Source organism: Nomia melanderi, chromosome 9 (genome assembly GCF_051020985.1).
Source record: "Nomia melanderi isolate GNS246 chromosome 9, iyNomMela1, whole genome shotgun sequence".
Classification (NCBI taxonomy): Eukaryota; Metazoa; Arthropoda; class Insecta; order Hymenoptera; family Halictidae; genus Nomia; species Nomia melanderi.
Window position 1 is genome coordinate 2,117,871 of NC_135007.1, and position 26,173 is coordinate 2,144,043.

Consider the following 26,173-nt stretch of genomic DNA (forward strand, 5'->3'; position numbering starts at 1 on the left):
GTTATAATCGAGAGATATTTTTATTTATGGATTTAGATAAATGTTTATTCAAGAACAATAACGTACAATTGTAGGTATCTTTCATCTGAAATGGTAAATACAGAGATTACATTTTCTTTTTCATGTATTATATGAAGAAATTTGGAATAGTATTTTTAGTTCATAAATGTCACAAAGAAAATTCGTAATACTGCACTCTAAAAAGAAAACGAAAAAGCTCGATATTAGTTACTTAGTCGCAATGAGGATTAATGAAACACATGGTATAAAAGCTATTTTTACTTTCTCTTTCCCATTGTAACCTCTATGTAGTTAATATCCAATTTTAATTAACCTCGGGATTATGATTTTTCTATTAATCAAATTATTGTCTTCAGTATAAATACCGACACAAATACATTCGTAATGTCATGGTATTTAATAGAATTTAAGAAAATATATTGTGACTTCAATATTAAGAGAAATAGTGTTATTATACACTGTTACGATTAGAAAATTGATCTAATGTCACCAATTAAATTTTATATACAAATATAATCAACCAACAATTTGTATTATCAACTACAATTCGGTAAAGTACAAACTGAAAATCGAGTTTCACAAATTCGAATAGTTTTTTAAATTAAAAGGATGAATTGAATTTTTTATATATCCTATGCGTGAAATAGTGACCATATTAAGTTATAAGCTTATATAATTATACAATAGAAATATCGATAAGAAAATGAAAATGATCAAACCTGCTGAGTTAAAATGACGAAATAATTATAAACAATTATATTATATTTGCTTTCTGTTTTAATATGGGTTAATTTTCAATGATACAGTTCTGTAGTTCCTTAGAGTACTGAATTGCTTTTCACCTTACATACTTCTTGACATTTCGGGCCAGACATTTAGGTCAAGTGAGCGGCAGAACATTCCAAAACTTTCACTTTTTTTCAAAAAAGAAAAAAAAATTGATGCATTGACTTTGTGACATAAATATCGTAGGATTATCAGATTAAAAATGTAATTAGTGCCTGTCGTTCGTTTTCTGTACTTATCTCTTTGGTCATCAGTTAATTTAATATATTTCTCAGGGTTCACTCCATGAAATAAATAATTTTAATTTCGTTGTCGTGGTACCTAATATCAGTTCATACCATGGAACTACTAACATTCATTTGACAACGAACTAATAATTTTTGTTATTATTAATTATGCTACCTAATTAAATATATTTTTGTTATTAAATATTACATTTCCGCACTTCCTTCTATTTTTATATTTAATGGTAGTGAACTGTCATTTACTTTTATAAATTAGAAATTAAATATTACTTTTATTTGTAGTCTTTCCAAGATCCAGAAGAGATAGATATTATAGGTAGAATGCAATGCGTTACTACATAATAAACGCGATAGCATACTGTAAGAATTACAGGGACAGTCGCAAATTGGAGACAGCTTTTATTTTGAATTTGATTAAAGACTGAAAAGAATTGCAAAGGAAGCTATTGACATGTATATGAAAGTCTACATTTTTCTACAACTCAGTTCTTTTTCAATGCATCTAAAAATGCAGATGTAGTTTTTTCCAAATGACGGTGTATATTTACTTTTACAGATAATATTAATAATATAAATACTACGGGGTTTTTGATTCATTAATTCTTAACTTCTAGAAACGTTTAAACTTAGTTACTGTAGAAGGCTTCCGATTTTTAGTACTTATTGCGATTATTTATTTATTTTAATGATTGGACATTAGAAAAATCAATGATTAAGCGATTGGAAATTATAAATAGGTGCAAAAAATATGTAATTGAATAAAAAGTTCAGTCTTTAGTTTAGAAAAACATTAATTTAGTTCGTTTATGAGCGGACGAATATTGTTTGCTCGGCTTTTTCTATACGTGAAAGCTATGAATACGAAAATTATGAATATATAAATATTTATTTCTGTGCTTTTTTTTCATTTGAAAGTTATGTACGTAGCTTCATCTATGTACCTGAATGTACTTCGAGTGCAGTACGTGAACGAACAATGATGCGGATGACTGAATATTTAAAACAGAATTCTCAATACCCATTCCTGTACAGCTTATCTATTATAGAATTCATTACAATCATTCAAGAATTCCTTTATTATTTAAGAAAACAACACGTTAACGTAATCTTTTAAGTATACAGGTTCTGAATGCTGTGCATACATCATCTTAATCAACTTATTACGCTTGCTGATAAGTAGTCAAACTTACCGAGGTAAAAATTATGTAATACCACTAATATGAACCAGCTGTTACCAATTCATCACAGAAACTATTGCCTTTCTGTCGTTAATTATCGTGGAATTTCCATTATCAGAATGATTTTTTAATCAACCCACCTACACGTGGATTAGTGGATTAGCTTGTGTTTGATAGGTGTGAGAACTGATAAGCTACTTACGTATATGGTTGCTCTTCACCGCGCATTTCACATATGACGTTTGTCAGGGCCATTATGTAATTCTTGGCCAACGTGAGCGTCTCTATCTTACTGAGTTTCCTTTCCATTTTTACATGCGGTATTACCTCGCGCAGTTGCTGAAACCGGCAACATTAGTTTGTTAATTACCAACACTTTATTGCACAGGTCGCTGACAAAGTCAGAAAACTGCGTTTTATTCAGGGACGAATGAAATGTACAGGTTGCTTCAAGTTTAACCTTTTCGTCTCATATGTATTTTACAAAATACACAATGCCACTAGAACAACTGACGAATTTTGGAAAGAAAACTTATGGCTGCGCAATAATCAACCAAAACACATGTACTGACAGCTGATTAGCATTTAACACTAAAACTACCAGGCAGTTAAATTAATTTTCTGAAATTTGTCTATAGAAACTCCAAGAATGCATCTATAGAGACTTCAATCAATTTACAATTTACGTTACGTATTGGTAAATCAATTTCTTTAATAATTTCTTAGAGACACATCTATTATCTTTTTAATAATTGTGAAAAGCAAACATCAGGGATGGGTCATTTTGACTCGTCCGATAGTTTGTGTTAAGCTGTCAGCCATAAGTAAAGATCCACGTATGGTACAATTTTCCTTTATTTTTAAGGCGTTTTCTGGCTTTCAAAAAATGACTTTCGATGTATAAGTACTGTGTAGCTCGCATGTATCAATGAATCAATCCTAAAAGCTAAAAAATCACAGGCCCAAGGAGACTGCGCCATTCAGAATGGTCGCGTTAATAGTTATAAAACAACATTTGATGTTATTGGTCGAGCCACGTGACGAAAAAAGCAGACGGAACAGAATACGACGGAGTGAGATGTAACGAATATTGACGTCGAATTTCGTTTTTGCGTAATGGCAGCTTTTTAGAACCAAGCTCGAGCGTGCGACCGATTCCCCTTGTCTTTGTGCACTTTCAGCATTTAAGCTTGACTCATAAGGAAAGGTATCAAACCCGGAAACTTTAAAAATGAAGAAACTTTGTGTGTAAGCAGAGTAAGTCAAGTCTAATACATTCTAATTTTTCTTCGTACCGAATTTCACTTTGAAAGGGTGGAACCACTCTTTGAAAAAAATGCCAATTTTTCTTTCCCGTGGTTTATCTTGAAAACGGTAAGAGATAGCGAAGAAAAGTTTAAATGAAAAAAACATTGTTCCTTTAATTCTATAAAACTATAAAATAAAACGTTCAAATCAAACATTTCCAAAATTAAAATTTTGAAAAATTTTATTTTTCAACTTTATAGGCATGAAAGAACAATGTATTTTTCGTTTAAATTTCCTTCGCTATCTTTTACCGTTTTCAAGATAATCCACGTGCATTGCATTTTACAATTTTTTGTTATAAAATATCGTAACTCGAATTTTCTGCTTTCTAGTTTATGAATTTTTTATGGATTTTCAGTTTAACAATACGAATAAAAGTGTACATACCTACTTAACTACATGGTTTATATTCAAAAGTTAGATAAAAAAATGTTGATATAAATATGTATACATATCTACTATTATCGTCAGCGTAAACCATTTAGGAGTCAGATTGGTAATGAGTGATTTGAACCTTCGATATAAAGATAGTATCACAAAATGAAATGAATTAATTTCAATGCATCAGATAACAATTGATAAAATACTTTAGCAGGTCAGACGTTACAAATTAAATTGTAATGTAATTGTATTTCTTATCTATTTTCACAGAGTTACAATCTCGGAGTAAACAGAATTTGAGACTTGATCGAAGCTATACGATAAATATTCCACCGTATACATGTAAAAATATTATCGAAAGTGACAGTGAAAAAGAACCAATCTTAACAGAAAGCAAAGGAAAATCGTATCATGAAACAGCAAGAATATACATGTACAAGTATACTACATTACAGTATAATATATTATACATATTTATTTATTTATTTACAAAGTATATCTAGTAACACAGTCACTATTAAAGATAAAAAAAAGGTTGTGTGTCAAGATTTTTTTTGACAAGCTTTATTATCGTGTAATATAACTTTTTAAAAAAGTTAATCAATGCAGTTACAAAATGTAATTGCTCTTGTTCTGTAAAAATAAGTTTATAATGTTGATAAATTTTTAATTTAAAGGATGTCACACCGATAAACTTGTTCTTTACAAATGTTGTTAAGAATACAATTGTCAATAACTTTTTTAATAACACAAACCGCAATCTTTTATAGTTTTTTAGACAAAATTTGTGAAAATATTTTTAACATTATGTGTATAATATTACGCATTTTTTGAGTATAGATTAAATTTAAGTTAAGCTGAGATTAAACTTGATTTAATTATCAAATTTATTACTAACAAGTTTTCTGCTTGCATGAACGCTTACTTAACACAAAAATGGTCTAAAAAATATGGTTGGTAATTATATGTATGTTTACGTATATCTCTGAAACTAAAATCGAGAAATGATTATATATATGTGTCGTTTTTTTAAGTGATGCAAGTCTTCCAAATTTTTTAAAAAAAAATTACTTAATGATAATTTCAGTGAGCCATAGATGTGCTTTTTTAATATTTATATTAACACGATCAATACAGCATAATATACTCATAAATTAATCGAAGGATGTTTAACTGTAAAATGTTATTGCCAGAATATTTTTCTTAAAAATGGGATAAATCAATTCGTAGTAATCAACAATTGAAACAACTTTCTAACCGTATTAATTATTAATTATTACAAATATGTGAAATAAAACTAGAAAATTTTGTTTCAACCAAATCCCTATATAAAATAGTCAGTAACAAACCAGGAAAAAAGTAATTTCGGGGAAATTACAAATTGGTTCAGGATATGTTGGACGAGGTTTAAAAGGGAAATTTTCTACAAAATATCTACAGAAGAAAATGTATAATTTAAAATTCTGGATTTATCTTCGGAAAACGAGAAACCTGTTACGATTATATACAACTTCAATACCTAAAACAAGAGGTAAATATAATGATCTGGTCACTCTACTACCTTACACAAGTACATGGGTTGTACTTCCTATTCATCATGAATACTTTACTATACTAAGTGTAATGGAGAAATAAGATTGAAATATTAATAATAAATAATAATAATTTACTTCTTTTAATTGCTTAGTTATAAATTCTTGTATCATATAAGTAAAAATATTTCCTAAGAAATTAAGGAAAGGCAAAGCCATTGGTAGGAAAGCCAATTTGAACTAAAATATTAATTTAGAATTGCTTTTATTCATATTTTCTATGGTTTGTTGCTATTTAATAGTTTTATTAATTAGTATTACATAATAGAATGTAATAAGTTTATAGTTTTTCAGTTAATTCAGACGTAAATCCTTAAATATCTCAATATATTAATAAATGGACTTATCCAGGCTAGTTATCGTGTCTTGAACAACATATGCAATGGTTAGGGTTATCGGTGAGATGATCTTTAAAACACATAATTACTGCAACTTTTTTGCATGAATTGATTCTACGTGCCGTTCGAAGCAAAAAGGTATTAAATAGTATGTCATTAAATTGTAAAAAGTTCTCTTTACAATCTTGTTCTATCTTCAATAGAACGTATGTTATAGTTCAGCTCAGTTACTAGATATGTACACCTTCTATAGGTATATTATATTATATTATAGGAAAATAATTAGAGGAAGGTAATTTGGCAACCAAATTTAAATTATTGTGGGGTGTGACGCGTAAGGCCGGATACCGCAGGTATACTCGGACCGTTACGACCAGGTCACTTGGACCCAGATAATTCGCACGCGGCCGATGATGGCCTGCAGAATCATGCCCCGTGTTGACGGGATTAGTATTTAAGATGATTGTAAGGCCTTTTTTAGAATAGAGTAGTTTTGCGAGTTGAGAGGAGCAGGTCGGAGTGGACTACCGTAGATAGAGTAGTTTTGTGAGTTGAGAGGAGCAGGTCAGAATGGACTAGCGTGGAACAGTATAATTTAAGAATCTGGAGTAGTAGATCAGAGTAGACCAGCGTAGAACGGCGTAGGATTGCGTAAAATAGATTAAGGCATATAGTTTAGTTTAATTCTAGTCACTTATAATCCAGTTCAATAAAGATACAAATACACCTGTGCTTGTTTTCGCCAAAACCTCGCCAATCCCATATTATCTTTTGGTAAAAGTAGTTATATGAAAAGAAAACGGTAAAAATAGTGTAAAATGCTTGTCTTACAATTAGGAAAATTAAGAATGAAAGTTTTTAAGTTAGAGGGTGGTTGTTTTAATTGGTTACGGGATCAAAAAATTACCTCGAAAGCATCGTTTAAGGAATGCATTCTCATTCTTTCTCTTTCGTTACTCTCAAGCCTTCTGAGGTTCCTTTCTCGTGCGGAAATCCCACTTTTTCGTCTCCTCGTAGTTGGTGGTCCTCCACGATTTCTCCTTTTCGCTTGTTTCGGGCTTCTTTCACTACCACTACTGTCACTCTCCTCGCCGACCTGTTGATTTGTATCAAAAGGAAGTATGAAATTAGATTTTCGGTTTCTCCAGTTCATGTTATTGATTTTTAACTTAAAAAATATAGAAAAGTGGAGTAATAAAAATTTGAAATAGAATATAACTATAACAATGGTAAAAACAAGACATTTATTTATAACAAAATCTGATAGAAAAAGCACTAACGATTTTATTACCTGTTTCAAAATTAGTACTATCGTGTAGTTTCTGTTCTTGATACGTTAATGATCATATAATCAAGAGTATTATTAGCAATAGCTGTAATATTATAAAAATGGTAAAAGGGAACGGTTATAATAATTATTGCATTACGCTAACACTTTGATTCATGATGTAGGTAACAGATTATACTATAGAGATGCTATATTACTATACTGTACAGACTGATACTAATTCGAAATGTTGCAAGTTGTGTCTGCTACTTTCCTGGATCAATATTTTACAAAAAAAATGGTAGATTTGATAGACAAAATTCCACAAGTCCCAAATTTACTAACAATCACATGAAAAAATCAAAGGAAAATTCATAATAAAAACAATTCAATCTTTTATAAGTACTGTTCCATAACTATAAGAGCACAACACTGTGAAAAGGAATAAATGAAATTATGACTTTGAACTGAAAAAATTAGACATGATTGGTTTTAAAACTGATTATTTTATCTTTAAAATAAATTAATATTACTTTCATATGCACCATAAAAGAATGATCATATTTTGCATAAAGCGTAAGATTCGATTGTTTATTAATATATCAAAACTTTAAAATCTATCCTATTAACAAAATCAATATGAGAATAAAAACAATACGAGAATAAAAACTCGACCCAATTTCAGAACAAGCTTGAATTGAATTCCAGGCATTTAAAAGTTTTAGGATTGCGAACGTTTGTTTGCGACAAGATAATTTCGTGGTCTTGCTTGATCCTATCTCAAATTTTATGATCCGAGACGAGCTTAAGTGATCTACATATCAAGTAAGGTATCTAAAAGGCCAGGCGATTATTATATTGTCTTTTTAATATCTTTTTAAGTTATAAAAAAATGTAAACATCAATAATAAAAATATAAGTGCAAAGTTTATCATTTAGTAGTTTTCGTTAATATGAAAGTTAAAAATTTTTTGAAAAATATAAGTACTGCTTTTCTTCACAAATTTGAGATATCTATTTCTTGCAAAATTTCATAATAGTCTTGAAGTAAAAAAACAAGCCTTTAATTATTCCAATAAATTTTTCCAATAGCTTTGTGCTTCTTTTGTGCTGAGCAACAGTTTTTGGAAAGAATTTATTAGAAGACGGTAATAGTAACGGCATAAATCAAAACATCAAACTATTTTACGTTGAAATAGCATCATATCTTGAGCGAGAAATAAGTATAACAACCTTTTAACGTCAATTACATGAATTTGACTTAAAGGGACAAATTACGAGAAGTATAATTCGGGAAATGAAAATTGTTTTTGTGAGAAATAATTCACATTAAACCTGATAACAATGATCTAAAGCAAAATATCTCAACCTAGGTCGCGTTAAATTTTCAATAGATCGCGAGATGATATCTGTTATCTAGCGCCGAAGCAAAGAACCGATAAACGATTTTATATTATCAAAATTTAATCGTGATGTTGTTATAAATAAACAAGGGTTATACAGCAAAAATTTTAGAAAAGTCTAAAGTATTTTGCATGTACAAGATTATAAAATGATAGAACGTACATGCTAGAAAATTCAAATGCCCAATGATTTATGCACGAAGGTGTACATATAGAATTGTATTAAACCAATCATAAATATGAGAAAGTACAACTTTTTTGTCATCCATTTCTGACATCATTATAGATAAATACTTATTTAAATCATGACTCTATTAATACGAAGTGTGTTTATTCAGTCTTCCATAAAAGTTTGAGTCGATGCACAAATGTTGATGTTTTTTGTGAATGTTTGTTAATTAATTGGTTAAGAAAAAAATTTGTTTTCAAACTGTTATAACGTGTGCAAAGAACACTCCATTCTTCATTTTTAATTGGTTCTGAGTAAGCCAGTAAACAGTTGAGTATTCTTTTTAATTAAACGTCGAAATTATTATTCTTATAATTAAACGTCGAAATTTTTGTATTAACCCAATATATTATGAACTGTTTGCTAATAACGGAAAATAATAAAATTTTAAGTTCCTAAATTAATCGAGAACGTCCGCTTTATAACTACATTCTATTGAATGGTCAGTAGAAGTAAACTACTTAAATTATTATTGGTGTAATTATAAACCTTAATACTACAAAACATTATTTTTCCATCGGAAGAATACTAAATTTACGCTAAGTAGACAATAACGTTACCACAAGAAAGAAAATAACTTGTATTTATAATGTGCTTAGAATTTCATTGCATCTTTCTCCTACTTATTTGGGGTGTAATATCAATAAATACTGTTGAATTCCTTGAGATGTATCATTCATGAAATCTATACTTTTTTACAGGTTATAAATTTATTATCATTATGCGTGTGCGTGCGTATGTGTATTTATATATAAATATTATTATTATATCTATATATAATTATATAATATATATAATAATTTTATAACCTGTAAAAAGGTTATAGATTTCTACAAAGATATACATTCCTTTAGTACTATGCAATGTATGTAATTATGTTTCCTAAAATTCATGAATCACAGAACGGACTATAAAAATGTGTGAATGAAAACAGTAATGAATCCACTTTGTAAGAACAAAGAAATGATAACACTCGGCATTTACGCCAGGGCGTAATAAATTAAATGTTATAAGTTAATGAATTTTGAAGTTCCAATAATATCAGCAATTATTTACATTTAAAAATTTTCACGGTTCATGTTTCTCTTTATATTTTGAGATTGAAAGCTTACAATTTGAGTACATAAGGAGAACTAACATTTGGTCTGAACTGTTCTCGAACATGAATTTTGTTTCCCTTTAACACATTGACTACTGAATTAGCATCCATCAAAATTCCATACACTCGAAACAATTGTCTTAACAAATGGTTTTAACATTTTATTTAAAATATGCGTTTTCCTTTATTCATTTAACTTTGTATCAATTCTTACATTACCCGATTAATCAGTTTTTGAATTTTTATCTTTCCTTTTACTTCTATTTTCACTAAGAAAAATTTTTCATTGAACTTGTATATCTTTATTTTGTAGTCAGTTATTTGACTGGCAAGAATAGGTAAAGTATATACAAAGTGCTGGTACGGTTGGTGTTAATGAAACAGAGGCTGGAAAAATTGCTTTTATAACTTTCTTGCATTCTGTAAATTTTGCAAAGTGTGGTTTATTGGATATTCAGTTCATGGAAAAGATTTATTTTCACATTTGTATAAAGAATTGTGTCATCTGAATTCGGGTGACATGATAGTCAAAATGTTAAACGTTGCTTATATATTGTCGTTGTTATTTTTATTGTCAGGCATGTGGTTGGATAGAAATTTTATCCTATTGGATACACATTTTATACATATAACTTTATGTTATTAAATCGTTCATAAAATTTTATTAATTTATATAAAATACAACTTGCCAAGTAGTATATTTTGATATTAAAAAGAACTTAATACTAATTAGTTAGATGTGCAAACTTGTCCTTCTGGTTCTATGTGGAGGCAGATTGGACATTCGTTATATTTATTCACAATATCGTATCATATACAAATACAATTTTAGTGATTCTTAAATGTTCTTCGTTAGAAATTCGATTTATGAATTTATTCTAATCGAATTCAATGTTAAGTGTGAGTTTGATTTGTTTACCTGTACATTATGTTAAACGTTATGTTTTGTACTTTTAAATAAATTTTGTTTACGTATATTCCCCGATTAAATAATCCGACATATTTAAATAAATGATAAAAGCGGTATTTATACTAAAATACAGTTGAATTAAAGAACATAAATGCTAGTTTGATGGTGGAAAGCCGAGAAAATTTCGAATTGAAAGAAGATGACTTTTCTAACACCCTGAAAAGTGGCGGTTTTAATATTTCCAGTCATAAATTTCCTGTTATAATTAATTTTGGGTTCTGCTTTTAAAAAATGCTTCAACTGATTTTCACGAATACTACTGTAAATCTTTTCATCGATTCATATTTTCGTGGATTCAATCAATTTTTATTCAATATGCTTTCATAGACTACAGATTTTTGTATTACGTTTCACATTATAATAATAATATTCTTTATATTATAAAGTAATATCGTAAGTTTAGAGAGATTACGAATACTTACACATGATAAATTTATATCATTTTTGTTCAATTTGAAGTATGCCTGACGCAACGATAATCGAGGACTTATCAAAATAATATTTGCGATCCCTTCTATCCTCCTTATCCGTTATTTTTCGCGTCGCACAACATTCTGAAGGTCATCAACGGTTTTAGGCTCTTTATATTAGGTTGGTGCATATGAAATGTCGGTTTTTCTTTACATCTGAACATTTGTCTCCCTGTTTTCGTTATGCTTTTGTTTTTGGCATAACCTCGTTTATAGTCGTACTGTCCATTGCCAGAGTCACATTTCAACAAAGAAAATTTTCTCAAAAGTGTACCCTTTTGTTATTTGTTTTGAATTTTATACCGATATGAATTCAACCGATATTCGTGTAATTTTTTTATATGAGTATAATCTTGGTAATAATGCTGCAAAAATTGCACGCAATATAAACCAGGCGTTTGGGGAGAATACTGTTAACGATCGAAAATTGCAGCGTTGGTTTGAAAATTTTCGGTCTGGTGATTTTTCCCTACAAAACAAACCGCGTGGAAGACCCAAAACATCTGTGGAAAATGATGCTCTGAAGGTATTGGTGGAAACGAATCCAACTGTATCTACAAGGGAACTTGCTACCAGAATGAAAATTGACCATACAACAATATTGCGAAACCTTTCTGAAATTGGGAAGGTGAAAAAAATAGATAAGTGGGTACCACACGAACTAACGGAGCGAAATAAGCCGAATCGGTTGAACGTATGTTCATCATTAATAACTCGATTTCATCGAGTGCCATTTTCCGATCGGATTATTACTTGATAAAAAATGGGTTTTTTACGACAATAGGGAAAGGTGTGCTCGGTGGCTTGATAGGGATGAGGCTTGTGCTCATACTCTAAAGCTATCACTTCATCCACGGAAAATTTTAATAATAGTTTGGTGGAATGTGACTGGAGTAATTCATTACTCATTCCTTCGAACTGGAGAGACAATTACAGCCAAAAAGTACTGCCAGTACATTCATGAAATGCATGAAAAATTGAAAATTATACGCCCATCACTTGTTAATTGGCATGGTCTAATACTTCTCCACGACAACGCTCGACCGCATATGTCGTACAAAACAACTGCGAAATTAAATGAATTAAAATATGAAATTTTGCAGCAACTAGCTTATTCACCGGATCTTTCGCCAACCGACTTTCATTTTTTTTAAACATTTAGAACAGTTTTTATGGGCTAAACAGTATGAAAAGTCTGAAAAATTCCATATCAGAGTTTATTGATTCTAAGGATCAGAATTTCTTTAAGACAGGCATTTATGCATTTAAATCTCGTTGGGAAAAATGTATTGAAGCAAATGGAGCATATTTTAATTAAATAAATAGCTTTTGAAAAATGATATGCAGTTTTATATATTCACTTAAAAATTCGACATTTCATACGCACCAACCTAATATTACTGATATCCGTTTGCTTATAAACTCTTCTGATCTATTTATAGTAACTCCAAAAAATATAGAAAAATAAATTAACTGTTTATTTTTCTTAGCTAATTACATAGGCAAAGGTTAGACGAAATGTGGGTATATTGTATATTGTAACATCGGTTAAAGAAACGTATATATAACAATTGCATAATAATAAATATGGTAAATTATTTAAAGATTATTAAATGATCTTAAGATATGTCATCAAAGATATTAACAACTCCCTAGAGGTATAGGGTCAGTACACACAACCGACACTCGGGCTCATAACTAATATCAGAAATATAAGTAAAAATATATTTAACTTTACATTCTGTACCATGTAGCTCATATTTGAATTAGGTTTAGATTGTTTATTCAATCATTATTAATTTTCAAAGATATCACTTGAGAAGTTTACTGCAAGAACAAAGCAGCTTCGCTTTCAGGTTATTTTAGCAAATCAATAAAAACCGATTAAAAATTACATACTAATGTTTTTCAAGCATGCTATAAGTTTATGGTCAACTAATATTTGTGTTAATAAATTTTTACATTCAACATTCTTTTCTATTGTTCCACTAAATACAATTTCAATATTAAAGCTACCTCCTTTTTCCCTTAAAATAGAAGAAAACAGTACTAATTTTTAACTAATCTTTTAAGTAACAAACAATATGAAACAATTACAATAAGAAGATTAATATGGAATACAAATATTTAATAATTACATAAGACTGTAATGTAAGAACTGTGATACTAAATCATTAGTAATTACTTCTAATACCATTTATCTTTATTATGAAAGAATAAATAGTTCTCGTGGTAATCCACGTGTGAAACTCATTGTAAATGGTATTAAAAATATTTTTCTCGAAAACGAAGATCGAGAAGCGGTAACATGTAATAAGGAAAACTTGTTATAAGAAAAAGTTTTTCAAAATCGCGTCTCCGATAAGAAATTTCAAAATTTTCTAAATCATCGAAATGAAGCTTTTTTTCATAATAATTGTCAAATATTTTATTCTTTATTCCGAATTATTTTTCATACTTCCCTTTGGTAAGAAAAAGTTTAAAGAGTGATTCTTCACGATAGCATAAGACGATCAAAATTCACCAAAAGCGGCGTGTGAGTCAGATCTTTGTCTATTTCTCACACGATACGTCATTGTCCCCGCTCACGCTAACCTGCCTTATGCTCGTTGCTATTGACGTATGGTCACGATTTAGAAAGATTTTTAAGTGTCAGTAATTTAACAATAAACCTACAGCCACAATCTTTTATTCTTAACATTAGAACTACCGAACATTTAATACGATAGATATGTAATCCCTATGAAAATTGTAAGAATAAATTACTTTCAGTTTCTTCAGACATTCATTAAAGTAATCAAGTGAAAAGACCTTGTATATGTAAATACCTACATTATCCATTTCGTTATCTTGCATTATATCAAGCTTTATGTTTTTCCCCACCTCTTATTATACAATTATATAATAGTATATAGAAAAGGACGGATAAATTTGTTTGTTTAAACGTTTCGTTTCAGTTGTTTGATAATTCTCATAGAATTTTATTTTTTTATTTATCTGTATAATAGGACATAAATAATCTTTCAAAAAATGTTTACATCTGAAAAGTGTCAAGTGGCGTTTTTTTATGTTATCGCCATATGCATATTACATTATGTACAGGATATTTTGGAGAAACCAAGCCACCTGAATATTTCCTGTATTAATGATAGTATGCAAATTAATCTTTACATAACTTAAACTATGCGAAGAGATGAATCGGATAGAAAAACTATCTTTTTTTTAAATATCACTTTTGAATGTTTTCTTCAAGGCCATCCTCAATTCTTATGTAAGACCCATGTATTTCCTTTTATTCCATCGTGTAGCTTATGAAGAAATATTTTCATATGACCTTCAAATGACCTTAGACTTTACAATTTTTAAATAAATGTGGAACTTACAATATGCAGAATTCTACGTTCTGAAAATTTAGTAAATTTAAACGCATTTTTGAACACTCATAAATTTCTTTCAAGGCTAAGTCTGCCATGGATGTAAAGAATAGAGTCTCCCATTTGCAACGAGCCCTTAAAAGCTCATGTAAGATTCTTTTTTAGTGTTCAACTTTAAATGAAAAGTTTACCGTCAGTATTACAGTAACCTATAATACACTTTCGATAAATTATCGAAATTAAATAACTTGTGTTACAGTTTTTTATTATCATTATTTATACATATGGTAACTGTTATTCTGTTTATCTACTCCCACCATTACGTAATGTAATCAATATGTATGACCGTATTAATTAATTTAGTAATTATATCTTTGATACAGTAAGAAATATTCTTCTATATCAATTTTGGAGATATACATAGATTACAATGGATATTTTAAAATATTCTAGGCGCTTGAAAACAGTTCTATTAACTTTTTCGTAACTGGTTTGCTCGAGAATTAATCCTTAACTTCTACAGTCGATCTTTCAGACAACTGCGCTAGCAATTAATAAGTGTTAATTTATGAATTCGATGCCAAAACATAAAATACCCATAATTTCAATGACTGAACATTATAAGGTAATTGGAAAAACATGTATTTTAACGTTGTGAATCACGCACGAAAAAAAATTCAAACAAATCAAAATTTTAAGCGAACTGACAAATCGACTATAACATTTAAGGATTAATAGTATTATAGTAAAAACGGATTTTAAGTTTTGAGAAAATACAGCATAGTTAACTTTTATAATATAAGTTTCTTTTCTTTTATTTTCTTCTTTGGTATCTTAGATACTGATCTGCTTTCGTGACATATAGGTTTTACTTAAATACGGTTTTCAAATGTTGGATAAAATCTGCGCAGAATTAGGGAGCAAACTGTGTACAATTTAATGCAGAATGTTTGACACTGCGCAATCAACCCGTACCTCGGTTATTCTATTATTAGACAAGTTGCGTCACGGTCATTAACATCAGCCATTAACATCAATTTTAATGTGAACTACGTTTTTGAACTTATATTTTATAGTTGATATTTGAGAAATACTAATCAAATGGTTTTACGGAATTTTAATGTTAAAAGAATGTTTTTAAGAAATTGATGAAAAATTATTAGAGATTTTTACAACTTTTATGTTATAATTAGAAATAATTCACAAAAGACAAAAATTTTCTTTAAATATTCAATTCTTCCTATTCAAATCGATGAGAGAACCAATGCCATACAAATTGTAATAGCTTCTTTTAATATTACCTGATCTGCAATTTCATTGTAATTTTGACTTGATTTCACGAATTCCTTTCGACAGGTATATAAAACAGTTTTTCATTCGGCGATGATCGATGTTTACACCATTTTACATATATAACTACAACAACAGTAAAAGTACAATACCATAATTTCAGATGAAATAGATATTTTTACTAACAAAACTCCTATACGTTATTAAATTACACACCATAATTTTTCATATTGTTGAAAACCATGTCTTCCTTAAGATGTCAACATATAGAAGCCGTTACGACGATATAATGTAATAGAATTTTAAAAAACTGGGAAATTCGTTTTGTAAAAATTTGTTGTTTGAAATGAATAACTTCCTGTTAAAGAAGTCGCAAATAGGAAAGGGCGAAAGAATCAAATATTTTAAAAGTTATTATATTTATGAAGACGTGAATTCACGTGAGTGGTCACGAATGTGTTAATAGCAGTTATGTAGTCTTCGAAACAAAAGGCTGCACATAGATGTATTTACATATCGATATCCGTATTTTCGATAGCAATGTACAATTTGTCAGTAAAATCAAACAATAACACTGGCCAACACGATTTTTGTTACAGAAGGTTTAATGAATGATCTCAATAGTATTTCTCATGTTGAATGCGAATATGTAATCTGTTTTTCTCCATCACTCGTAGTTTAGAGAAAATCAATAATTATGCAAATTTTTCAAACTTTTCTTACACAGTATTACTCTATGAACCTTTCTGTATACAATGCTGTCAATTTTAATAACATTATGAACATTTAAATATGTTTAAAAAATGCTAAAAGGCAAAACGGCACCCGGAACGTATCAATTTTTGCGGATATTTTTCAATTTATCTTAAAAACTAAGCGTCTAGGAGAAAATCTAATAATTTCCGCATGTGATAGAGCAGACATCTATATTGCGAAATCCGTTGAAAAAAGTTCTATAACACATTTCGTTTTCAATTGATAGTGAAAAATATAAGGCACAAAATATAAGGTTACCAATAACAAAGGAAAGTTAAATTTTGTAGAGCAGTGTATGTAATTAGTCAATACTGTAAACAAAACACAGCGAAAGATCTCTTGCCCCTATACAGTCCTGGATGTTAACATCCCATCAATGCATAATTGCACAGTGCCTTCACCAGAGTTGGGCATTATTTCAATAAAATTTTATTCGAATATCATTTTAAATACATTTTGTGAAGCAATTTTGTGAAGATTTTATTCGAATAAAGCAAAGTTATTTAGGAATAATGAATAATTTTGTTTCGAAGAAATTTTTATCTGAATAAATCGTTATTTGTTATTGACAAATAAATTCTGGATTTTATTCTTTTATGTTTTTCAACTTTAATAGTTTTTTCCTCTCAAATATAACTAATATAATTTTTTAAAATGGTACATAAGATTGCTTAAGTTGTATACCTTTAATCTGATACTTTGTAGCTCTATTTATTTATTGCATCGTTTTGATATTGACAGTGAATATTTGTAAATTTCGTTATTACTTTTTCGCGTACTTATCTATAAACAATAAAATGATCAGTTTTATGACAAAATTCGGGATTAAATATTAAAATATGTGTCACTTGGAAAATTTTTATTTTAGTTAATCCGATTTCGAGAAATCGTATAGGTACATGAATATACATATGTTACTCTAAGAACCTAAATACCGGAAAATGTTAAAATTTTCCAGCAAATCCTAATCCTTTATGAATTAATGTCGACGTGAAATTGAAATATTACGAAATCAGCATTCATTTCGTCCTGTTACAAATTGACAAATCTTATTATTTACTACTATTAATTCAGTGAAATATAAATTGATAAAAATTCTGAAATACAGATAATTACGGTCAAATTGTAATTTTTACTGCATGTTAGTGGTAAATCATTGGATTTGCAGGAGAAACTCCATATCTTTCGATCTTCGTATTTTTGCAATAACAGCGTATATGTATGCTACTGTTCATGCAATAAAATCGATTAGTATTAATACTTACTATAAAATATGACTAATAACGCCTAATAATTATATTTACCAGTAAATATAAATTATTAACAGTGAAGCCTGATAAATTTAATAAAAACATGTTTTACAATAATTACTACTTTATTATTTATTATTAAAACATACATGTCGTCTTCTAAGTTATCCAGTGGCACGTAATTCGTATAAGCATTTAGATTTGTTGACTCTTCTTTATTTAGTTTTAATTAATTTATCCTTCAAAGAATAGGTTTATCCAGATTTGTATTAGTTTTGGAGAAATATTTATGGTTATAGACGCAGTATCTCTACGTTTTTAGTGAATCTCGACCTGAATATACTGAAAATTATTAGAATTACTGTTGATAGTTGTAAATTATTAATAATCACTGGTACATGTGATAAATTCTTATAAATTGTTGAGTTTCACCTCTTTGTTTGATTATTATTAGTAATTAGCTAGCTATTATTAATATAAATCGAGTAATCACTTGAAACGTAACACACACGCATATTATGGTTGATACTTCGTAATGCACTTCAGCAATAATAATAATAATTTCTATTGATCCATCACATTTATTAATTAGTGCATTGTTGAAATCGTTGAAAATCGTTGTCAGATACATAGTATTGTTCGTCGAATCAACGTGTGTATTTACTGTTAGTAGCGGATAGATTTTCAATTTCGATTTCCTTGAAAATGGGGCAACATATGAATAAACTGTATTTTATATTGTTAACATTTTTGCGCATGGAATGTCTAGAAGCTTGTATATCTCTAACATTGCTTTCCTTCTAATTTTGTATATACATAATGCTTTAGGTGAAGTTATCGATGTACTACAACCTGGCCAATCTTGATGATTTTGAAATATATTGTTGGGGGCATGATATTAAACAACTGTTTCCTTTATATGTTGGTTGAGGAAGGCTTCATTTTCCTTTGTACATTGTTACAGTTGTTCAAAATATGCCTCCAAAAATATATTTAAAAATCATCAAGATCGGTGAGGTTGTAATAAATAAGTACATTGGTAATTATTGTTGTAAAGCACTCTGACTGTCACGAGCACTTTTGAGTATATGCTGAATTTTTCTCGAAGGACCACCCAATCTTGGGACTAAATAATTGATTGACTGAATGATGTACCTTCCTGAATGGAGGTTTTCTGAAGTGTTTCTAATTTGTTCCTGAATGAACGTGGTTGCTAAATGAACGTGTTCCTGATTGAACGTATTCCTGCTTCTAATTCTCAATTGATTCTGATTCTGGTTTGTTTTTAAACTGTGTTCTAACTGTACTGATACTGTTTCCGTTCTGATTCTAAACTCTGACTGATGCTGTTTCTGGTTTGATTTTAAATTCTGACTGACTCTCTGAAGGGTTTTTATAATCCTCCTGGGCCCACTCCCTCCCTCTCGATGTACGAAGGTGGGCCTCAGGGGCGGTTTTTCTATCCCTTCCTAAGTATAATAACCACTCCTGTATCATCCCCTTCCAGTACGCCGGTAGCGCGGTATTTCCCTGGAGTGGGGGTGACGGAGTTGGTCGCTATGCTGGACGTATGTTTGGCAACGTTGGGGAAATTCCATTAGGTCAAGATCCTTGAGGATACTTTTTTCTGAAATTCTAACGGACCCTCTGGAACACGACTTTACCATACCTGGGATAAAGTGAAAAATAGACAATGGTTGATCTCTAAGCTGAACCCTTATGTACCGCATATTGGTTGCAGGCCGGCCTGCTACAGTACCGGACGGAAAGCTAACGGTTATGAACGTCTCTATGAATATTTTCCCATATCGTAAAATTGTCCCCTTGTTGTCCTAAAAATTGTATTTATAAATTGTATTGTATTTATGTGTGATTGCATTTATACATATTGCGTGATGAATTTACCTTAAAGAAAGTGTATGCAGAACCAAGCAGTACAAGGAAAAACAAAAATAGGGACGAACCGCTTATCAGAAACCTGACCTGGTTAATACTGTATTCAGTTTTTACTAGGTTCTTATAACCTACCTACCTACTTACTTCTACAAGCAACTGTTTCTTTGACAGAACCATTTTTCACGAAACAAAAACTACAAAACTCGTCGATCTTTTTTTTCTGAATTTATTTATATTGAAGTATATCTACAATCTACATGATTCGTCAACTGATAATATTACTTCTATTGAGTTATACTGATATAGCACTTTCAAAATACGTATAAGCTTCAAGCGACAATCTCTAATTTTGCGATCTTCGATTCTTCGTATATAAATATAAACATGCATGCTAAATATTTTCATTTTATTTTCGTTCTTCACAACACAGAATATATGAGTTTATATGTGGTCATTTAAGAAAATTTTGTTGTAATAAATAAAAAATTGAATAACATCAAATTTCGTGAACTATGATGAGATTAACTATCCAATAAAAATATTGATATATTTTTATTAACGTGAATTTACCTTTTTTGGCAGTTGACAAAAGTAGTGTACATAAATATAAATTTATTATTCTATTGGACACGTGATAATAGTACGAATAAACGTGAATACTTTTATTCGACCAGTTTCACAGAATTAATGTTTTACGTGAAATAACCCATGTTAAGGGAAAAAATTATAACTATTAATACTTATTATACAGATAGAAACCGGATAGTTGGCGAGATTACGTGAATATTTGAATATAATGATCACTATAGATTATTTTAATCCGAGCAATATTATTTTGAACTATCTCTGCGGACGTACCAGTATTAATTACTTTTGAAGAAGGAAAAAGTCTCTCACCTCTGTGCCAACCACATGATGTCGACTTCGTTTTCCGGTAAGCGAATCGACGGAAGCGTCGTCCAGGTCGATATACATCTCCTGATCACAGTCTTGATCGCTACCTGATAACCTCTCCAGACTTCGCATTATCCTAAGGAAAGTTATGGTTTAGACCCCCTGTAATGGAACACGATATATCGTTAATCGTTAGCAATTATCTTACATAATTCAGTAAAGACATTTTACTTTGTTTCTATGGAAAATTCATATTTGTAACATCTGTTTTAATAGTAAAATGTTGTACATACAAAGGTTTTCAAAATAAACTTATTATATATTTAACATGCTCTAACTTTTTTGGAATAGAGATATTAGAAGAAATCAAATTTCGTAAACTCTGACTGCCTACGTCACACAACCAGTGAATTGTTCACAAGTCAAACTGGTAAACTTTATCTTTCGAATGTTTTCAAATAGTAGTTCTAAACTGTCTAACTAGATAGTTCTTCGTGTATGTAATTCATCAAATTTTATTTCTTACTTTATGAAGTTAATTACATTAACAAATGAATGGTACGTACATTTTTAATGTTGTATGTCACGCAAAAATGTTTCTCGTTTGCAAAACATTTTTATTATTTTTGGAATGTAGAAACAAGGTTCTTACTTATAATGTTCTAATAGTCATATTTTTTAAGATATTTACTTATGGAACTCACCGAAAATGAACATAAAAGAATTCACTGAATTATTCTTGCACGTCACATTATAAGGTAGATAAATTTCAAATGAAATTAAACTTCAAATGATATCATAACAGTAATAACATTTTATTCAGAAAAAAAGAAAATTAGAACTTACTAAAATCAAATTTATTACAACATGTATGTATAATTCCAGGATTCAAGAGCTTAAAAACTGAACATGGCAAATGCGTTTCACAATTTCAGAGAACAGTTCAATAACATAATTAATATAATTTCAGTTGATAATTATATATGAAAGATAATACTTTTCCGCTGAAATAGAACTAGGGAAATACATAAACATATTTATAGGATTAAAATCGTGGACTTCACTACATTTTGCTTTTCCTTATATAAAATATTTTATAAATTGTAGAACAACCGGAAAACGCGATTCTGTACGGAAAAAATAAGTCGTTGAATAAAATTTTCTCATAGAAGACTTTATTCCCGAGACAATCGACTTCGAATGCGCACCTGACACGCATTTGTTAATATTTATAAGAAGTGAAGATTGTAAGTTATAAACTAACGTATTAGATAATTCATATTACGGTGATCCACGTTTAAATTTTAGAGGTACTTTCACGGTTAACTTTTGATGAATCATCATCCCTACTACTCACTGTCGTGAGCGCAGTGTAACGTTATCCTAGTGGATAGAGACAGAATATGAATACAATGAGGAGAAGAGAAAATTGCAAGTGCAATAACTTCAACCTTACTTTCTCAAATTCCATTGAATTTCTGAGATTGTTGTGATTAAACTAAGTCCAAACACGATGGAAATCGGATTAGTTTTACCGATGTAATGTGATTAACGATATTAAGGGTTCATTTTTCCTAAATCGATAAAATAAGACCGATTTACGTCGTGTTCGGACTCATTTTAATGAACAAAATCTCTACATTCCATCGGTACTAGGCTAAAATTATTGCAATTGAAATTTTCTTCATTGCATGATTATATTTGACGCGAGCGGCGGACAATATTGTTGTCTCTGTCTACTGGGATCATGTTACACTGAGCTGGAGACAGTGAGTGGTGGAGGAAGAATAGAGATGGTGCAGTGGAATTTAGCCGAGCAAATTTTGTGGAATTTAAGCGAGCATCACTATATATCGATTCTCTGCCTTTATCAGGCTGTGCTCGAGTCAATTTAGGAGGTAAAAGGCTTTTTTCCTCGTAAGAATTTTAATGCTGAAGCTGAAAATTTTTTAATTTCAACGAGGATAACTGTAACACATTGCAGAGGAATCACGAAATTTCTCGTGTTTTCTATTCTAGAGTTTGTGACCAATTACGAGAATTTTCGTAATTGGTAATTTCATTTGTTTGCACCTGTTCAACAGAAATATATTTGGCCACGAGGTAAACTTACCAATAAAACTACCGCAATGTGTTATCCTCTTAAGTGCTGAATACTCCTGGTCAAAACGTTTCGTGTGGACGGAATACCTTTTTGTTTAGCTTGCTGTCTGAAGATCGATGAATTATGTTAACTCATACAAACTGTAATTTATTTGTAATTATAATTCCTTGGTTGAGCCATATTGAATAATGCTAAGAAACGCGTATATCTGTTAACCTTTTGGACTGCGCATCGTAAATGTAGCACTACGATTTGAGACTGACAGAATTTTCCACTGTGCAATTACGTTAGATTAGACTATAATGTACATAGCTATCGGTGACAGAGAAAGGATTGAGTAGCTATAGTGGCGTACCATTCAAAAACATGATATACACGAAAGCAAGTATAGTAGCTAAAAGCTTACTCTTCTACACTGATACTTAACCGTCACTACGGCACAACGCGAATTCCTATAATACATCAAAGATATTGCGACCACTGTTTTCATATAACGCGACTCCCTGTGCACTCGATATCTAAAAATAGGCCGGAGTTTTTCGAATTTCAAAATAAGATAAGCTTTAGTTGAACATTACACATTGTTTTCTTCGTTGTTACCGATTTCACCTGTTCTCTAATTCATTTTATTTTTTATAAAACAGAAAATACGAGTGGGCATGCTAATAAGCAATTGGAACATGTTAACTTTTATTATTCGTATCACGATTTCCTATAATGCAAATTCATACAACACGTAATATATTAACTGCGTTATATGAGAGTTTACTTTAAATGTGTGCATAATCCACAGCGATGACTTTCGCTGGACGCATATATGCATTCAGACCACTCAAAGGGTTAAGTAGTACGGGCACTCGGAAGGGTTTAATTCATACTAGCGGCCAACGGTACAGTCAGATCACGATCAAGGATTTTACCGAGGCATTCACATTTAACGATCACAAACAATCAAATTAATACACAGGGTGTCCTGTAACTGATGGCACAAGCGAGCGGAGAGTGATTCTATGAGAAAAACTGAATCGAAAATGTAGAATGAAATTGTTTTATGTGACGCTTTGTTTTCAAGAAAAATAAGTCTGACATTTTGTCAATTACGCGTGCACTTGATCTAGTTTCAGCTCTACAGATTTCACTATCTTACTCTCCCAAGTAGAAGAATATTTCTGTGTTTCTTGTAATGTTTACAAATATTGTCAACATAATAATATTTTTTGTACCGGTTCTACTGTCATCTTATGTTTATGGAACAGGGCTTTTAGATGTAAATGTAGCCTGATCTTATTTACATTGTCAAATATTTATATTTTCAATTGTTTTTAGTAGTATACTGAACCTTGCACAGAAGCTTATTTAACTATTCTTCTTAGATGTATTTACTTTCATAAAATATATTAACTTTTTGTTACGTATTAATGATATTTACTATGTAAGCGTACTTTTACAAATAGTGAATCATCTCTCTCCGGCTTACTCTATGATTTTATTTCGGTTTTGGATAACTATTTCAAACCCTACCTTAGATTGCTCTCACTGACAAGGGATTCCTAGAATTAATGATGATTTCTCTTATGCATAAAAACCTAACAAATGCAAGCGTGAGTCCGTATATTGCATTTTCCTCTTTCGCGTTAGACGTTGCAACATGCAATTTTATTTTACACGTACTTCAGTCAGAGGTCATAGCTATAAATCTAACCTGACATCAGTGGTAGCTATGGGGATTGCAGATGAAGGCTTTGACGGTACCGTTCGCCGAAGAAAAATATAATTTTCTTATTTGGTGATGTCAAAATTTGTGACTCTTCAAGGACCGGGAAAAAATATATGATAATGTATAACGCCATGTTATAGGTACGAGATATTTTGAACACATTTTTCTCGAAAACTTATTTTCCAATATAACGTAAATAGACGATATCTCAAGATTTAATTGTCTAATTCACTATAAATTTGAAGAACATATTCAGGAAACTTATCATTGTCAGATGAATAACCGTTTTTAATAAATCTTGATCTTTTTCTCATTCTTTAGTATATTGAGGGCGAAAAAATATAAAAACATGAGAATTCGAATTTCAGAGTGTCACCATATTTTTAAATAAAACGATATTCTATTTTCCGTGGTTCATGTCATAGGTATATCACGTTGTTTGAAAGAAGACCGTTGGAAGGATTGCGGGTCTGAGTGGTCGGAATCTAGTGTGTTTTTAGCTTCAGTGTGCGATTGGTTGAAACAGTCACACACACACTAATTCTGTCGCGTCACCGTCACGTTGCACAACGTACACAGTGGAAGACACCTCTTGACTCTGTGCCGTCGCGATGGTCTTCTTTCAAGCAATGGACACGTATCTGTATTTTGAATTGAAAAAAATATATTGTATAATATAAGTAATACTAAATATGTGTGTAAAATATATTTTCTCCAATTTTTTAAAGAATAGTAGCGGAAAATCTACAAAGTGGTATTTTAAATCCGAATACCTGCTTAACAAGTTCAGCGCTGAAGCATGTTTGAGAAAAGTTTACCAAATATATAAAAATGATATATTTTTTTAGTTTTTTGTGAGCTGAAAATTTATTTACTGTTATAATAAATGTTGAAATTGGAAAATGCAATGCAAAATTGCAGTAATCATTATTCTTTTCGACAATTCATCATCCCGATCATCTTGTAATATATTTATCAATGACGTAAACATCGCCTGGCGTGGGTATGAGTTTCATCATGCACTAACTTTCGTACACGCAGTATCGAATGCGTTAATATAAACATAGATGCATTTACATTGGTGTTTACGGTCGACAGCAATGACGTTAAATTTTCGAAATATACATGTATATCTCTATTTCTAGTGGACTATGAGTATTGAGACAAGTATATGGCTCATAAGTTACAAGAGTGGTGGACAGTATCTTGCAAGTATAGAGCTGGTGGAGATCGTAAATTCATGCACCATCTCTCGACCCTAGAGAGCGTGTCGAATCTTATTATAGAGTGCGAAAGATATTCGTCCTACTTAATAAGTGATGAACAATATTTCACTGTGTTCTGATCATCGGTTCTACCTCTGTTACACACATGGAATTTAATCCTTGTATGGTGAGTGGTGGGTCATTCTGATCCCATAGTTATTGTTGTTGTTATACCTATAAATTTTCTTATTCATTAGACTCCCTCCATTTACGTGGTATCTTTTTACGCGGTACTTTTTATACGCGATCTGAATTTAGTGACACAGAATAAAATTTGTTCTTATTTTCTGAAATGTCATTATTATTATTTCTTTTGTGAACCTAAAACTTATACCAGCTT

General features: G+C 30.3%; 1 protein-coding gene across 3 annotated transcripts in view; it reads right to left on the reverse strand.

Annotated features, from left to right (window-relative positions):
- Positions 1–26,173, reverse strand: part of LOC116431297 (uncharacterized) — a 77,178-nt gene that overhangs the window by 14,243 nt on the left and 36,762 nt on the right. For all 3 annotated transcript variants that reach the window (XM_031986479.2, XM_076370516.1, XM_031986476.2), the window contains exons 3-5: positions 20,751–20,909; positions 6,757–6,945; positions 2,433–2,569 (exon numbers count right to left, since the gene is read on the reverse strand). In XM_031986479.2, coding sequence (XP_031842339.1) covers positions 2,433–2,569; positions 6,757–6,945; positions 20,751–20,879 — 455 coding nt within the window. In that variant the 5' untranslated portion in view covers positions 20,880–20,909. The remainder of the gene's footprint in view (positions 1–2,432; positions 2,570–6,756; positions 6,946–20,750; positions 20,910–26,173) is intronic.